The 18,566-nt window shown below is 44.6% G+C and overlaps 2 protein-coding genes across 3 annotated transcripts in view; one reads left to right on the plus strand and one right to left on the minus strand.

Moving 5' to 3' along the window:
• Positions 1 to 1,244: 1,244 nt before the first annotated feature.
• Positions 1,245 to 3,596, minus strand: LOC135916287 (nuclear envelope integral membrane protein-like). The gene has a single exon (XM_065449614.2). The coding sequence runs from the start codon at positions 3,372 to 3,374 to the stop codon at positions 2,157 to 2,159; it is 1,218 nt and encodes a 405-aa protein (XP_065305686.1). The 5' UTR covers positions 3,375 to 3,596; the 3' UTR covers positions 1,245 to 2,156.
• Positions 3,597 to 6,986: 3,390 nt separating this feature from the next.
• Positions 6,987 to 18,566, plus strand: part of Prp18 (pre-mRNA processing factor 18) — a 32,767-nt gene continuing 21,187 nt past the window's right edge. The window contains exons 1-4 of one of the 2 annotated variants that reach the window (XM_065449613.2): positions 6,987 to 7,191; positions 11,201 to 11,305; positions 13,931 to 14,005; positions 16,948 to 17,082. In XM_065449613.2, coding sequence (XP_065305685.1) covers positions 7,129 to 7,191; positions 11,201 to 11,305; positions 13,931 to 14,005; positions 16,948 to 17,082 — 378 coding nt within the window. In that variant the 5' untranslated portion in view covers positions 6,987 to 7,128. The remainder of the gene's footprint in view (positions 7,192 to 11,200; positions 11,306 to 13,930; positions 14,006 to 16,947; positions 17,083 to 18,566) is intronic. The other variant, XM_065449612.1, reaches the window with a different exon arrangement.

Raw genomic sequence — 18,566 nt, forward strand, 5'->3', positions numbered from 1 at the left:
AATTCCGCTTCCAACAGTCACTAGAATTTACATTTCTCTCTCAAATGCAGCAAATATCATTAACAGCAGTCCAGCGGTTACCCCAGAAAAGCGTTTTTGCCTTTTACATGTATTTGAATAGGCCGCGTCGGAGTTGGGCCCGAGCTAAAGCTTCCTCTTAAACTCTGTTTCTTGACACCTGCCAAAATCAAGGAAGGGGCTGACAGATGGAATAGCACACTGATATAAAGGTTATAAACAGGGATAAGGTGCCTCAGAAAGGCTGGCCAGCGTACGTTACGATAGGAGGACCTATCTTCGTCAAAGGCGGCCTCGTCTTCCTCGGCATGTAGTTTTAAAGCGCCCCTCACCAGTTCTGGCGATTTTGAGCTGACAAGCGCAGAACATACATTGCGCGATAACAATCGTGTCTGCAAAGTATTACATCGCTACGCGCCGCGGAAAGATGTGAAATTTCAAACCGAACGCCGTTTTTCCTTCTCGCGGCTGCCGCGCTCCAAGCCGCACGGTGACGTAATCGTGCCCCTGCGCCTACGTAATCGTGTCCGCAGTGTGCCGTCGCTCGTGCCGACAGTGAGTTCAATAATTATTCAAGACATCTGTTATCTGTGCGATCCGTTGCTTGAATTGGCGAATTGAAGTTTAGAGAAATAATAAAACACACAAGCAGAATGTCTGCGTGCTTTTTTGTTTTACTTCGCACCGAAGAGATTTACTTCCGCTTCGTCTGCTTGTACCCAAGGTCGTGCGGTCACGTGTGCAGGCACCGAAACTATGCCATTTTCTACTGTGTTCCAGCGCGTGATCTCAATCTGCGATCCGCTTGTTCTGCCTCAGTATTCGTGTAGCACTGAATAATACCGCTGGTCATGTTTCCTTGCGCACAGCGCGCAAAATCGTGCGCTGCGCGAACGAGACGCGGGGCTTGTGACGTATGCGTCATGCGATTCTCGAGGTCCGGTATGGGAGAACGCCAGGAAGGAGTTTCGCTTGCGTAGGCTAGAACCTGCTGAAATTATTGGTTCGCGGCACTGAAATATTTCTATCTCGGCTATCAATGAGCCGATTTGAAAAAGTTTTGCGGCAGAACGCTCCCTAGAGGACACGTAACAACTTCCAGCGTATAACCAAAATTTGCTATAGGACCTGATGAGGGGCCCTTTAAATGGTTAGGTTTAAAAGCTCACTTGTTAGTGAATGCAATGCACTACAGCATCTTTTTTCCCCCAAGTTAACCAGGCAAGCAAAGGTGTCGAGTGCTTTATGGAATGACAGAACTGAAAATCACATTTTCGTACAAACTTCAATAGAAAACAAACCAGTGATAAGTGAAGTTATCTTTTGAAGTTGTTCATAATAATAAAACAAAGAACTGGCTCGCTGCACATGAAATAAATGATCCTACAGCGTCTCAGTGAGGCACACAATAATTGCCTATGGAAGTTAGGCTTATATATTAGCCAGAAGATGCGTTTTATGTGTAAAGCAGGCGCCTTTTGAAAGACTGACTATTTGACCCAATAGATCATAGATGCTGAAAAAGAAAAAAGAGGCTGCTGCTACCCTATTCTGCAAGCTTTTTCAGTTCTTGCTATCAATTACCAGTGAGTTTGCATGCGAGGCCCCAACTTTTTGCCTATGACAATTTGCACTGTGTTTGGATAAAAGGTCAATAAGGGATTGAGATGTACAAGCATTTTGCCCCGAGACTTTTGTAAAGACTGTCCAGGTCGAAGTACCTTGCTCACCTCAGTGATGGCTCCAAATGATAAATGATACAACCATAAAACGTTTTTGTTTGGGTATGCATTCCACAAACTTTCACACACACCACCGATTCTCAACAACCTTAAACTCATTTGCTTATAGAATAAATATGCAGTTAGCCAGTTTTTCATGTTTCCATTGAAGTACAGTATAAACAAAGCAGATCAGTGACGAAATTTATCGGGAAAACGTGGTCAGGTATGCGGGGGGGGGGGGGGGGGGGGGGGACATGTACCGGCACTTTCAACTAAAGGGGTCCCGAACAACGGGCCGCCGCGGCAATATTGAGCATTCAAGTTAACAGATCGCCTAGTACGTTGTGTTAAGATCAATGCACCGCTCCGATACACAACTCGTGAGAGATATAACCGCCAAGGTTATGACTGCACTCAATATGTGTTGTCGGGCTCATCCACATTTGGTTCCTCGAGGAAATGGTCAAACTCGTCCCCACTATTGTCGAGCATGTCACGTTCCGACAACGTCACCCATTGTCTCGGCGAGCGTATGCCGTCGTCAGCACGGATACACATCGCGATTTTCTTAGCTTGGGGAGCCCGAATCTTCGTAACTATAGTCCACATGCCATCGTCACCGAAGTGTGTGCAGCTCGACGCTCTTGGCGAATCTGTCGGCGTTGCGCCCTGTTCGACAGCAGGTGTCAACAGTACGGTAGGTGTCGAACGGTTGGCGTTTGAGGCGGGAGGCCTGCGCGACCAGAACTGCACCAGGTAGGTCGACACCATCACAACTACCACGCCCGCCATCACGTCGCTCCTGTCAGACGAAAAGTAGACGCAGGTCAAACCGACCAACTGCAGCGACCACTGAATCAAGTTAAGCGTTCGAGGGTTGCTCGGTTGTCCGACACGATAGCAGACGGCGAAACTCAAGGCAGCCGAACCGACGACGTAGCAGACGACGAAATGTTGGTAGTTGTCCACGACGTCCTGCACGTTTGACCAGAGGAACTCGAGCCACGACACGACCAGCGACCAGCCGCAAAGCACGAGGGCGACACCTGCGGCCCTGCGCGGGAGCAAGCGACTCACGAGGAACACCGCAATCAGAGGGAACACGAAGACGCCGATGCTGGTGCCGCAGGTGTAGAAAACGGCAGCTCTACGGGAAACGACGGGGGCCACGAAGAAAGCGACGATGCCGAAGCAGAACTGAGCAATGCCCGGATGGTTGACGCTGAGCACGAACGCGAACTCGTAAGCGTCTCTCGAAAACACGCCAAAGCAGCGGCGGTGGCGACTGTTCAGAAAGCTCACCTTGCGCTGCAATTTCGTCGCCAAAAAGGAAAAATCGACGCCACTGTGGAAGTACTTCTGCTGCACGGTCTGCTCATCTTCACCGGTGAACAGTTGCAGGTCATTGGGAGCGACGGAAAACTTGACCGTGGCTGTCCTGAAGACATCGAAGTAGCTCGGGGCATTGTGTCGTGGTTCCCAGCAGTAGACATCGACGCCCCCGACGTAGTCGTACTTCTGTGACGACGAGTAGACGCGATGTTCCTCCAGAAGTACGGCGGATCCCACGACACGACCCAGTGCACTCAAAAGCACGATCACCGCCGACAAGGCAAACCCGGCACCAGTCATGTCGCGCTGTCGACCGATTCCCGAATTGCAACTACAAGTGTCGAGCAAAACCCGCGATTCGGTGTTTGTGCTACACCATTGCAAGGTCAGTAAGATGACGTGACAAACCGTGCGAACGATGCCATCGACGCAAACGCCCTGGCAAGCACAAACGCGCTATCAAAGAATGGCGCGGATTGAAATAATGATGCAGTCCCTCTCTTTAATATATATACTCCTCGACATTGGCAATGGCGCTGGCAGTTGCGATTTCGTTTTCAACAAGAGACTGAGGCAGGGGTGCCCTTTATCCCCGCTGCTGTTTATGATGTAAGTACATGGGGAGGATGGAGAGGGCGCTAGAAAAAAGTAATATCGGGTTTTATCTCTCATACAAACAGGCGTGGACAGTAGTAGAGCAGCAGTTCCCAGAATTATTTTATGCGGACGACATTGTGTTGCTAGCTAACAAGCAAAGTGATTTGCAACGTCTGGCTAATATCTGTGGAGAGGAAGGCAACAATTTAGATTTAAAATTTATGGTTAGAAAATCAGGTGTTATGATATTCAATGAAAACAGTGAACAGACAGTGGAGATACAAGGTTAGGCCAGGAAATACCTCGGGTAACAGAATATAAATACCTTGGTATATGACGAAAGCAATAGATAAATGGAAACACAGGAAAAAACAGTAACAGTGAAGGGGAACAGAAATTCAGCCATAATGAAGCACAGAGCGCTATGGGGATACAATAGGTACGAGGTCCTCCAAAGTATCTGGAAAGGTGTAATGGTTCCAGGACTTACTTTTGGAAATCCGGTTGTTTGCTTTAAATCAGGGGTACAATCAGAACTCGACGGGAACCAAAGGTCAGTGGGTCGCCCCGCATTGGGCGCTCACGGGAAGACTACAAATGAAGCTGTGCAGGGTGATATGGGCTGGACTTGTTTTGAAGTGAGGGAAGCTCGCAGTAAAATTGAGTATGAAGAACGACTGAGGAATATAGAAAAAAGTTAATGGGCTGGGAGAGTGTTGAGGTATCTGTACAGGAAAAACATTGATCCACAGTGGAGGTAAAGAACTAGGAAGCTCACCAGCAAGTATGCGGCCTGTAGGGTGGGCAACACAGCAACAAAGAACGTCAAGCGGAAAGTCAGAGAGGCTGAAATAATCTCATGGATGGCGGCAATGGAAAAGAAACTTGCCATGAGTAACTACTTAAGAGGAAATTTATGATAACTCAAATGGAAGCTCATTACTTTTCGAAGCGTGATCGGGATGCCTTAGAACACGCACCTATAAAGCGAGATATAAGAATTCGGAAGAAGAATCATGTGCTTGCTGCGGTAAAGCTAGGGAAACTATGGAGTATGTTTTATTAGAATGTGAAGACGTCTACCACAGAGCGTGTCCCCAGCGGTTGATTTAGGCACCACTGGCCTCCTTGAAGCCCTTAGGTTCAGCGGGAGCAGTGGTAAAGTAAACATGTCCGCAATAGGCATTAGTAAGAGGCGATTCGAGGATTGGTGGAAGAAAAGTAGGGAAACAACAGAAGACGGAGACGTACAAAAGCACAGTTCGCACTAGGGGATCAGAAAATTTGGGCGTGGTAGTTCATAGTGTTTTTTTTTTCTATTGGTTAACCTAGGTAGGACGTACATTAGGCAGTATAACAGCAAGGGCTTTGTGGCGCAACCCACCGCCCCATTGAAAAGGGAACGCTTATAACATCCATCCACCCATCCTGCGTTCTGTGTTATCGTTAGGGTGTTTTTTTTCTTTTTTTAATATACACTCTTAAAACGTTTGCACCCTTTGGGGTGTATATTTGTCCCACAACAATAATCGTCATCTGCCTTGCTTGCGTTTCCTTTCTTGAAACTCGGCGCTCGCTACCTTCCTGTTGAGAATGCTGCGTCACACTGATAACGCGCATGCCGTTCGTGACTGGGAAGTACAGGGCTCGCAGCGTTAAAGAAAGGAAACGCGGGCAAGACAGATGACGATTATTGTTGTGGGACAAGATAAGCCCTAAAGGGCGTAAATTTTTCTAAGAGCGTAGCTTCAACAATAGCCAATATAATAAAACTTTAGTGGCTCAACCCGCCACTCCGTTTCAGGGGGGACACTCACAGCAGCTATCCAGCATCCATGCATACAATGTACTAGAAAAGTTTCTAGTACACTGCACTCTAAAAACAGTTGCACCCTTTGGGGTGTATATTTGTCCCACACTCTAAGAGCAGTTTACACCCTTTGGCTTGCCCCTTCTGCCACACAAAAATAATCGTCATCTGCCTTGATGCGTTTCCTTTCTTTATCGCTGCGAGCCCGGAACTTTCCAGTAACGAACGGCACGCGCGTTATCAGCATAGAACAGTTTACACCCTTTGCACTCTAAGAACAGTTTACACCCCTTGGCTTGCCCCTTCTGCCACACAAAAATAATCGTCATCTGCCTTGATGCGTTTCCTTTCTTTATCGCGGCAAGCCCGGAACTTTCCAGTGACGAACGGCACGCGCGTTATCAGAAGAGGCACTCCAAAGGGTGTAAACTGTTCTATGCTGATAACGCGCGTGCCGTTCGTTACTGGAAAGTTCCGGGCTTGCCGCGATAAAGAAAGGAAACGCATCAAGGCAGATGACGATTATTTTTGTGCGGCAGAAGGGGCAAGCCAAAGGGTGTAAACTGTTCTTAGAGTGTGGAGTGCCTCTTCTGATAACGCGCGCGCCGTTCGTCACTGGAAAGTTCCGGGCTTGCAGCGATAAAGAAAGGAAACGCATCAAGGCAGATGACGATTATTTTTGTGTGGCAGAAGGGGCAAGCCAAAGGGCGTAAACTATTCTTAGAGTGCACAACAATAATCGTCATTGGTCTTGCCCGCGTTTCCTTTCTTTAACGCTGCCAGCCCGGTACATTCTACACTCTAAAAACAGTTTGCACCCTTTGGGGTGTATATTTGTCCCACAACAATAATCGTCATCCGCCTTGCTTGCGTTTCCTTTCTTGAAAACTCGGCGCTCGCTACTTTCTTGTCGAGAATGCTGCGTCACATTGATAACGCGCATGCCGTTCGTGACTGGGAAGTACCGGGCTGGCAGCGTTAAAGAAAGGAAACGCGGGCAAGACAGATGACGATTATTGTTGTGGGACAAGATACGCCCCAAAGGGTGTAAATTTTTCTAAGAGTGTAGAGTGTGTATTCATGCGTCTTCATTCGCGGCCATGGAGGTTCGCGGCGCACCGCGTCTCTTCCAGAAAGCTCGCCTTCATGCACAGCGTTCGCCGCCAGTGCTTCCTGGTGATCTGATATTAAAACTTCCGGTTAAGATGTTCCTGGAATCCAGTTTATTTTTTTTTTGTGTAACGATATTCGGCTGTCTACTCCCAGTTACAAGCTGAACTGAGAACAGTTGGACGACGGTGGCATCAACGTTCTGCGTGCCATAACCCCTTTAACAGCCCGTGAAATCTCTTTAGGTATTACACAATGGCGCCGACTGCCTCCGATACTGCGTTGCAATTACATCTACAGTGCATTCTGCAACAGAACATTCTGCAACGAACGGGCCATGGAGGACGTTCTTTTATTCAATGCGGCCAACCTTGACCGTTTTTCCTGTGGTCACTTTTTGCAGTTGGCAACATTCATGGCAGCGCCCACGGCGACGCGTACTATGTTGTTGGCGATGTCGTAGTTTGCGCAGTTCAAACGCGATTACAGCTTTTCAACGGTCTTCGTGAGCTCGATCGTTTATTACGACTTTGAAGAATGGACGTTCTAAAAGCAGAGATTGAGCGCAAGCGTAAAGAACTGGAAAACAGGCAGCTCGTCGTGAGTATTTGGCCGTCTGCAGCGATAGCCAATGCGTTCGAAACGCTTCACAGCTCGTGTACAACGAAGAACTGTTTCGTTGCACCCTCAGTACCTACAGCAAGCACATTGAATTAGCAAAAAGATGTTCTTGCTGGGTAAACTTTCGTGGTCTTAATTGGTGTTGCGTTACTACGAACTTCGGCGATTTGCAGTAGGGCTCGCTCGCTCGTTCATGCTACGTCGACTTCCTTTTCTATTTTTCATCACTCATTCAGTTTTAATGAAAAAAAAGAGAGAAAAACCTTACCAACAGTTTTCACTTTAAATACCTAAAGCACAGTGTGCTTAGTCTAATGTAACACAATTGTATGCTACGGAGTATTTTTGACGAATGGAATAACATGATCTGCCGAAGAAGTATATTAAAAGAATAATACTGCACCTGTTCGTTACAGCATATTACAAAATATAGAGTAGCACGAATACAGGTAGTCAAAACAATGTTGTCATGTTGCTGTAATATTGATGCATAAAATTTATCATATTCGCTGTTTAGATTAAAAGCTCATGTTTAATCTAAAATGTTATATTTAATCTCAAAATACTGCAGTACATACAAGCACTCAGTACCACATTATGGATCAGTCATTAAACACATCACCATTTTCTATCTTTTTTATACACTAATCATGTCTCTTTTGATCTATGTCGGATGCTCGGTTGCCATGGTCGCAAGTTCGAATCTTTCTATAATTTTTTTTTTTTATCTTGGACGGTGGTAAGCTTCAGTTTCACCTCCTACAGTGCACTACATGTGCAGGCTTGGAGTGACGCCTAACAACTGCAAAATATGCCGAGGGTGAGTGGGGCTATACAAATCGGTACAACCAAATTATGAAAGCCTACTAAGCTTCAACAGACACTGCCTCACCAGAACAGAAATAGGCCTCCCTGGTGGAGTATTCGGCTACTCCCTCCCTCATGATTCCTTCAATTAACCCATGGCCCTCATTCCCCAGCAGCTACAGAGCACCTGACCAAGGCCTATTGTCAAACCTACAACACAGCAGAGGGTGCTAAGAATCTCTGAACCCGGACAGGCCACCACTGGAAACTGACCCTGGCGAATAATGAACACCTTCTTCAGGAAGCTTTGGAACAAAATGTGGACCTGGAAAATCCCTAATGATAAAACAAGAAATGAAATTGATTTCATACTTTCTGCTGATCTCAACATAGTGTAGGATGTAGAAGTGATAGGTAGGGTAAAGCGCAGTGATCATAGATTAGTGAGAGCTAGCATTCACCTCAATTTGAAGAGACAAAGAGTAAAATTGGTCAAGAAGAAACAGGTCAACTTAGAGGTGGTAACAGTAAAAGCAGACAAATTCAGGCTGGTACTTGCAAACAAATATGCAGCCTTACAACAGAGCGATGAAGATGACGTAGAAGTAATGAATGTAACTGTAACTAGGCTGGCTTCAGAGGCAGCAATTGAAGTGGGAGGCAAGGCAACCAGTAGGCAAGCTCTCCCAAGTAACAAAAGACCTAATAAAGAAATGACAAAGAATGAAAGTGTCCAACTCAAGAGATAAGATAGAATTTGCAGAACTGTAAAAACTGATCAACAAGGTGAAAATAAGGGATATTCTAAATTATGAAGTGAGAAAGACTGAAGCCGTAAAAGATGGATGCAGCCTGAAATCAGTGAGAAGGAAACTTGGCATGGGACAAACCAAGATGCATGCACTGAAAGATAAGCAGGGTAATATTATCAGCAATTTCGAAGGTATAGTAACAGCAGCGGAAGAATTCTGTACTGACCTGCACAGTACCCGGAGGAGTTGGGATGCCTCCATTCGAAATAGTAATGAACAGGATACAAAAACGCCTCCTATAACTAGCGATGAGGTCAGAACAACCTTGCAAGACATAATACAGCGAAGAGCGGCAGGAGAAGATGGAATAACAGTCGATTTAATCAAGGATGGAGGATACATAATGCTTGTAAAACTGGAAGCTCTCTATACGAAATGTCTATTGACTTTGAGGGTCCCAGAAAACTGGAAGAATGGAAACATTATACTAATGCACAAGAAGGGAGACATTAAAGAATTAAAAAATTATATGCCCACTATCTTACCCCCAGCATTATATAAAATATTCACCAAGATAGTTTGCAATAGGATAAGAGCGACACTGGACTTTAGCCAACCAGTAGAACAGGCTGGCTTCATGAAGGGATAGTCTACTATAGATCACATCTATGTCATTAATCACATAATCAAGAAATCCGCAGAGTACAATCAGCCTCTCTATATGGCTTTGATAGATTAGGAAAAGGCATTTGATTCAGTAGAGATACCAGCAGCAGTGGCGTAGCAACAGGGGGGGCCGGGGGGCCGTGGGCCCCGGGTGCAAGGGGTCAGTGAGGGAGGGGGGGTGTCATATACGTCTGAAGACACCCCTCTTTCCGCCGGCTACACCCGGGGAGGGGGGTGACAGAAGACCTATGGGCCCTGGTGGCTGACGACCTAGCTACGCCACTGACCAGCAGTCATAGAAGCATTACGTAATCAAGGAGCACAGAGCGCTTACGTAAATATCTTGGAAAATATCTACAGAGGTTCGACAACTACCTTAATTCTGCACAAGAAAAGTATGAAGATACCTATAAAGAAAGGGGTCAGACAAAGAGACAATCTCTCCTATGCTATTCACTGCATGCTTGGAAGAAGTATTCAAGCTATTTAACTGGGGAAGTATTAGGAGTAAGGATCGACAGCGAATATCTCAGCAACCTTCCGTTTGCCGATGACATTGTTCTATTCAACAATACTGCAGGCCAGTTACACCAAATGGTCGAGGACCTTAACAGAGAGAGTACAAGAGTTGGGTTGACGATTAATATGCAGAAGACAAAGATAATGATGAATAGCCGGGCAAGGGAACATCAGTTCAGGATTGCCAGTCAGCCTGCCAGCGCTGTAGAGGACAGCAGAAGACCACATGAGGCGATGAAATTAGGAAATTCGTGAGCGCTAGTTGGAATCGGTTGGCGCAGGACAGGGGTAATTGGAGATTGCAGGGAGAGGCCTTTGTCCTGCAGTGGACATAAAATAGGCTGCTTATTATTATTATTATTATTATTATTATTATTATTATTATTATTATTATTATTATTATTATTATTATTCGTCTTTTCATGCCTTATTAAGTACAATGATGTCATATTTAAAAACTGTGGCACTTTGTCAACAGGTGTTTTGTAATCATTTCAGAAGTAATACTGAATAACCGCAGCAAGGAGGTGAGAGCGCTCATGTATTCATAGGGCATCAAGGAAATCGCATTTTTCTTTTAATTCAACTCATTGCTGATTTATCTGTTGTTGTCAGAATTACTTCTCAGGTATCAAATTCTATGTTCATATTTCTCATGACTGAACTTGAAATGCAATGTTGTTATTTGTCTTAGATGATAGATAATATAAATAATAATTACACTGTGTTATGCCAGACCTGGTGTCATTGACATTGTACTGTGTCATGATACAGGGTAAAATTTGCTGATATCACATTGGGATGAGAATACGTGTGATGATGTTACTCAAAGGGTACTGCGTGCATTGCTTATGGCTGTGTTCATGTGTGGCCTTTGCAGCTCGCACGAACTGAGTGACCCAGTGTACCCTTAAGTCAGTCACGATGCTTGCACTTATTCAACGCTGAAATCAAAACTAGTTTGTAGTAAACTATTTATGGCAGTGTGGCACTTGCCTGCATTTTTTCTCGGGCACAGGTGGTTTGCAGGCTCATTCAACTGACAAGAAAAGGAGATATGGCAAGTTGTAAATGTTGTGTTGGTATTTTAAGTGCACAATGGGTGTTTTAAAGAGGTTGCTCAGATTGTACCATACTTAGTCATGCCATTCTGCTTAGTCTCACTTCCTGTTCTAAAGCTAGCAGCTTGTTCAGTTGGCTTCACTTGACAGCTGTCATAAGCAGGTGCCCCTTTGCTTTGACAGGGACCCCAGAGAAAGTTCTTCAAGCGGGAAGAGCTGATCAAGCAGACGACTGAGGAGTATGAGCAACGACGCCGAGCTAAGCATCAGGACGAAGATGACGATGAGGTGAATGCACCTCTGTGGGACAATCTTGCCACCCAAGCTCACCCCTATATCACTCCACCTGAACGCTTCCTTTGCACTTTATGGGGAGCATTGAATGGCTGGGCATTTGGACCTGCCCAAACAATCACTGCACCTACTGGTTCTTGCTTTTCATGTGCGGCCGTATGAGTTCTCTGAAATAATTTAGCTAAACAAGAGAGTGGTGGCATTTGTGAAGATTAATATATTTAGAAACTCACAAATCAGAGTTACCAGACCACTCCAAACCACAGATCACCAGATTGGCCATCATGGTAGCCAACATTCTAGGTTGTTCAAAAGTAGCCAAAAATTAGTGTTGTTTTGTGGTGTTATTCCAAGCATATTGAACTAATTTTCCACAAGAAAACTTACATGTGAGTTTTTTTTCATGTAAAAAAGAAGGCCCAAGATTTGCCCAGAGGCTTGCGCCAGAGCGAGTGGACAAGTCCCTCAAAAGGCGCTAAATGAAATTATCGGTGCCGGCATAGGTATATTCGTTAAGTTAAAGTCACTTGCCCCAAAGTTTTATTGTGGCTGTATGGCTGCTCCCAAGTCTGGAAGAGACATTTGAAATACATGCGCACATATGTGGCCGCAAGATATCATGTTTCACTCTGTCCCTCTATGGCTTACACTCTCAGCACTAGTTCGAAGACGGCATCAATGCAGCCTCGTTGGCAAATTTATGACGAGGTAAATGCAGGCTTTATGATAAATACACTCTTATTTTTCTCAAAGATGATTTGCTGCATTTTTGCTGCCGCTGAATTTCGTATGTGAGAAACAACTTCAAATTATCATCCAGAATTATCATACGCTAACGTGTTGATTTAACATGCACCCCCTCATCAGCATAGTTTATTAAGTAGTTCTGTGGGAGATGACTTGTGAAGAGTTGGGGGGGGGGGGGGGTAAGGTTAGGTCAGAAAGGAATCTAGCCGAAAAATAGCCGCATAGCCCCCCAAAAATTTTTAAGCCAACTCAGGTGAGCTATTACCAGCCCAATTTGGTAACCATGACCTAAATACAAATGTTGTTGCCTGTTTCTTTTCATCGCATAAACTTTACTTTTTTTTTAGTTCTAACATCAATTAAAGAACTGAGTGAATTGCACATGGTTTGTTTGATACAGTGATCGGTATTACTTATGTAGTCTACTTAAACGTGCTGTGCTGTAATGTGGAGAGAAAAGGAGGTTGAGGAAGATGATAACAGTCCCTCTGACGGGCAACAGCATTTCAACGGCTATCTTCACAATCGATCGCCTCTGCCAGCCTTCATCTGTAAATAAATGCACAATCATTCATAACAGTACTTTTCTGTAAACACATCTGAGAAATGGAGGATCAGCTTATCCAGTTTGGGTGGTTTCACAGAAACCTGGTGCCTCTCTGCGCATAGTGACGTTGCCAAACATTATCTATTTGTCTTCTGATTGGCACTAACATCTGCATTCATCTGCGTTTATTGGACTATTTATACGTTTATGCAAAACTTGCCATTGCATGAGCTATTGCTTTGATACCATGATAGATCAGATGCAAAAATTACATGCAGTCAACGAATATACAGACTTGAACAAGTGCCTCGTTTGTGTCTGTTTGTCCACTACATGTACTTCATTTTTGATCCTCATCTACCATGGCTGTATGTTCAGGTTGGGGCAATATTCCACCAAATTACTGTTAGTTCCGCTGCTTTCTAACTTCAGTTGTTTGTCCAGCTGCATATTTTTTGTTTGCTTGTTTTTTCCCTGCCTTGAGTGATCCTTTTCTTGTGTAACCAATACTGTTTACAGTTCAAAATCTCTCCATTTCTCTGTGCTGCTTGTGAGGCTTGTCTTGTAATTTTTGTGCTTGAAAAAGCCTTCGAAAGCCGCCTCTGTTCAACAGAATAAAGGTTTTGGTGATTTGGTGGCCAATGACATTGAACTGTAGTCATGACTGGCAACTTAACGGTACCCTCGTAAAGGAAAATGTACAATCATTGCATTCTACCAGTACTAACATATCGTCTGGAAACTTGGAAGCCAACAAAAAAGCTTGAAAAGAAGTATTGTGCAACGAGGGATGGCATGAAAAATGTTAGGCATAACATCGACAGGAAGAAAGTAGTGTGAATCAGACAGTAAACACGGGTGGCCAGTGGTCTGTTAAGGTTACAGAATGGGTGTCAGGGGAAGGGAAGCACAGTTAAGGGGGGATGAGGGTCTTGAAAACTTTTTTTTTATTTCTTAACATATCTTTCTGAAAATTGGCATGCAGATATATCTTTGAATGCTGATCCCAAATATATATTCAGATTTTATATATCTCATCTAGAAATGAAGATATTGTAAAATAATTGATCCCACATAGGTCTTTTCTTATGATGACAGAGAACTCGGTGGTGTGATGAAATTGGGAAATTCGCAGGCCTAGGATGTTGCCAGCTGGCGCACGACGAGGGTAATTGGAGATCCCTGGGTCTTGGTCTTGCAGTGGACATAAAAGATAGGCTGATGATTACCATGGTGAATGTTGAAACATGGCAACACAGATGGAGCTAATGTTATTTCAAGATGATCACTTCTGTGCTCATCTCTGCCTCCCTGTGCCATTGCAGTCGTCATTGTCGCTGTCAGTGGCCAGCCTCCTCAAGAAGAAGCAGGAGGACGAACGTGTGCTGCCAAGGAAAGAGGTGTGTCCTGTGCAGACTTTCACTGCTCGTTGGTTGATTTCATTGCGTAATAAACTCGGTGCAAGCAGGGCAGGACAAGGTGCTTGTCCTGTCTTCTTATTGTGCCAGACCTGTTCGAACTAAAGCTTATTGTGAATGCACCCCAACTATCCCATCAATGCATCTTGCTGTCTTCATTGCACTTTCAGTAATATTCGTTTTGTGTGCGTGTATTAGTTATAGACTCCAGTAATACGCTGTTTTTTGTAATTATGTGTAGCTGCTGTATATTTAGGATTTTTAGACAATGCTAATGGGAGGTCCCCTTTACAGTCTATTAACTCTGAAGCCTCTCTCCGTATGTGTTGTCCATATTTTGTGACCTTATTATGTGCAATGATATGAAACTTAAACTTATCATGCATTATCAGCGAAGCTCATTAAGCAAGATAAGGCCAAATTTACTTAGCCTCTTCTTTTTCCATAGTTGCTGTTTCATCTTCTGTGCAGGTTGCTGCAAGCGTGTGCCACCAAGCTAAGTGCATCTCTGCGCATTTCGGCAGTAATGATTAGTTGTGGTTGTTCTCTTGCAACTTGATTCCTGGTTACACGTTTTCGGTTCATAAGTTGTTTTATTTGCTTCGCTCTTTTGCATAAATATGAAGCACCTTGGAAAATTTAACATGAGTGTCCAGTGTTAATGGCACTGAATAATCATGTTTTTTGGAAATCTCTAACTTATGCTGTGCCTGTGTTTACCAACTTATTTTACTGCATTCCATACTTTATTATGTAGGATAGCAGAATGCTTCCAAGAAAGCTTGTATGTACCAGTGACATTGCCAGTGAGGGTAAAGCGAAAATTCCACTTTCATGTAACGGGCAGCTCAATGACAGTGACTTGACTGAAAAAAAAAAAACGCCGGGGAACGAGAAATATGTTTTGTGTGGAAAGCTTTGCTTAAAAATAATTACCACTTGAGAAATTTCGTTGCATGCTCTTGCCAGATTAGAGCCAAAAATTTGCCAGTGAGCGATGCTTGTGCTTGAGGGTGTTTTCCTCTAATGCAATTTGGATTGATTAAGCAGGCATTAGTATATAGAGTCAGAAGGCTGTAGGTAGGTTAGATGAGCTTTTGCCATCATGGATAAGCCACTTTAGTCTTCGGTAGCTAATGGCAACACATCAACGAAAGGCTGCGCGACAACACCTGTCCATCAGTATACAACTCACTCGGGAACAGGGCCTTGGCAGGTTTTAGAAATGTCCACTGAGCAGTATTCGAGGCCAATGGTGTAAAAGTGCTGTTGCACAGTAGAACAGTCAACAGATCTTATCCACCACCACTGTGGACATCTTAAACCATGTCAAGCTACAGTGGTGCAGAACAGTCCGCAGGCCATCAGGGAGAGTGCATACTTGGGCAAGGGATTGCAGCTGTCAGGTGGCCTGCCAAATTTGTCGCTCTATCAAGGCAGCCGAGGAAACTCACTTTCTCTTGAGACAGCTGCGCTTCTCTCTGTCCTTCACTCCTTCGATGCAGGCAGAGAAAAAGCTGAAAAAAAAATGGGAAAATGTGGTAAATGTCCAGCACATCCGCTGCTGAGCATCGGCTGAAACTAAATAAGAAAAATATGTAGCCCAGTATCATTGCAGAGGCTGAATGATTGCAGTAAAAAGATGCAAAGAAGAAAAGACAGATCATGATTTCCGAGCACATTTCCGAGTCTGACAAGCTGCTCTGCCACAGAGAATGCCTGCACAGAATCTGCCATCTGTTTGTCTCATGTTTGTTTCAGCAGTGTGGTAGCCTAATTTGACAATGCGTTATGGCTTGCGCAGCTCCACTGTAAGCATGGTGGGGGAAAAAAAATGGCGCAACTTATTACTCGAACAGAGACAGAGTAGATGCACACCAGCGTTTACTTGATCAGCGCTGGTGCATGTCTGCTCTGTCTCAGCCCCTGTAAAAAGTTTTGCTGTTCTTCTTTCTCCACCACGTGTCCATGCCAACTCACCCAAATGTCAGCTCTCGCGAACCGCCATGAGCAGTCGTGCCTCACTTTTAAAGTGAAAGCTGGAAGTGCTTTTATAGCACACAACAGTGTGACAGGCATACTAGTTACATCACTTGCATCATTATTTTTCTTCTTTTCATTTATCTCCAACAAGAACTGAAAGTTAGGCGAGTTTGTGAGAATTCATACTTGACTTAAAGCGCGAAAAATGAGGACACATGAAGTAAGACCAGACAGGATGAGCGCAACACATAAGCTATTCATCTCTTTCTTTCTTCCTTTATCTCCGAGTGAGTGTTTATGTGAGAGCTGTCCCAAGTAAACTGTCTTTTCACATTCTGACCCTGTAAGAGTGAGAGAGAAAGAGAAATTTTAATGGTACAAAATCACACCGGGACACTCCCCGTCAGAAGGCCTTAGTTGTGGGTGGAGCCCTCAGTCTAAAACCCCATGAGCCGTAGCCACACGCCACACTGACCAGACAAAGCTGGCCCCTGGAGTCAACGCAGGACAGCAAAGTTTCCCTCTGTTGTGCAGTCAGCTATGCTGCTTCCTGGAGGTCACTATCGTTGCAAGCAAAATGCTTCCATCCATGTCATGTGCGTGCCCTACAGTAACCTTTTTGTGAGTCACTGTGCAGTACATGTATGTGTTGCTTTGTACAGGAACAGAGAAGGGCACATGTCACTCTGAACTTAGCTCCTCCTGCCAAGTTTCTTATAGCCTTTTATGACATTTGTTTTGGATTGCATCCAAATCTATGCAGAACCTTTACCTACAATGGTGTTCTGTGTTACACTGTGTACAGCATTGGCAACTGTAAAGATGTTCCACATATGCTGCATAATCATTCTTGCAGATTCTATTTTAGAATGTCGTTATTGCCTTTTGTCATGCCTCTGCATAGTCTACTCTGTAGTAATGCACGGTGCATGTCAATGCAGGTGATCAGGCGCCTTCGGGACCGTTCTGAGCCAATACTGCTTTTCGGTGAGACAGAGACAGAAGCCTTCCATCGACTGCGACGCCTGGAAATTCTCGAGCCTGAGGTGGACAGGGGCCTCCGCAATGACTTTCAGGTAAATTGATGAAGCTCTGTAGACCTCACTGTTATTGTAATAGACACCTTTTTGTGCTGATTGTATCACAATTTTTGCAGCTCCTTGAAAACCTTGGTACCCTTTGCTCCATAAAAAGAGAAACAAGAGGTTTAGTTACAATAAATAAAAGGCAACCTCCATGGTGCTTTTGGTTAGGTGCCTCAGTTGTTCTGCTCCTCAGTAGATATAACAACAGGTTTTTGTGGATGGCTTTTTCATGTCCCTCTTGGAAAGATCCAGTCCTTTATTGCAACGACTGGGCTCTGTATGCCCAGCAAGGCAAATGTTTCACATTGCGGACAGGCCTGGACACGTCCATAGCAGGCGGTGTGCTGTGGCTGGCTCACGCATTAAAAATTTCTAGCATTCTTCAAATGATTTGTGAAAGAAGGTACCGGTTACATGCCTATCCAAACATGTTGCCTCTCCACATTGATCTTCCTTTTAGCTCCATGGTGGCTATGTTAAAAGGGTAAAAACCACGCATTTCTGCTTCTAATAGTTTCATGTGCACACAACACTTTGTCTTGCACAAATACCTCTAATGCATTGCGAGATTGCATGCACTTCCATCTTTGCCTCGGCTGCTGTTTCCTTCGCATGTTCAGCCAGAGCTGATCAATGTTTACAATGCACCAGTAAATTGTGGAAATGTCATAGTACCTACATTTCCTCCTCTGTATTTATGACACAATGCCTGTGCTGTAGTTTAGACAAGCCTGCATTTCCTTGCCTTCTCCAGGGATGTCATGTAACAATAGCCCCAAGGCTGTACTGATATCAAGACCAGCACATTGATTTATGCCACAGGCAGACCTTCCCACTGCTACTGTAAAATTTTCATCACATGTTACTCCATTTTACTTCTTGCAGCATTAAGAGGCAACCATAAATGAAGTTGACAACATGGCATAGTTGTTCATGAATCGTTTTGTAGTATATAGAGTTCACTGTCATGGGGGGCAATACAGGCAAGAGGTACTATGAGTAAGCACTCCATATCAAAAGAGGCGCTCTCAAAATCCACCGATATGTCCATCTATCCAAGTACTTTGTTTCATTTTAAGTGTGTGTCTGAGCATGCCAGTGGCTCATTCAACAGGTCACTTTCAAGCGCTCTATAGTGCTCTTGCAGTGCATATCAGGTGCTCGGAACACATTCGCCTGGTTCATTAAGAGTGGTGCACTTTATCTGAAAGCACTCAGAGGCACCGTCACCTTCAAGCTGGGAGCAGTACCTAGATTTGACAAAATCCCCATCACGAGGCTCCTCTAATTGCTGTGGGAGCTGCTTAGCATTTCACCCAGGCTAGCTTTCTCTGCCTCCAATGTTGAGAGGCCTCTGCAACACTGCAAACTAATTCGAAGTGTGGCGGAAACTGGTCAAATGTACCGTAACTATTAGTGAAGCAGAAGGTGAGCATGCTCAGCTGAAACAGCCTGTTAATATGCATGTCACCAGT

The sequence above is a fragment of the Dermacentor albipictus genome, chromosome 6 (assembly GCF_038994185.2).
Source record: "Dermacentor albipictus isolate Rhodes 1998 colony chromosome 6, USDA_Dalb.pri_finalv2, whole genome shotgun sequence".
Lineage (NCBI taxonomy): Eukaryota > Metazoa > Arthropoda > Arachnida > Ixodida > Ixodidae > Dermacentor > Dermacentor albipictus.

Excerpts from the sequence above, each read along its gene's own strand:
- LOC135916287 (XM_065449614.2), bottom strand. The coding sequence starts at position 3,374 with ATGACTGGTGCCGGGTTTGCCTTGTCGGCGGTGATCGTGCTTTTGAGT.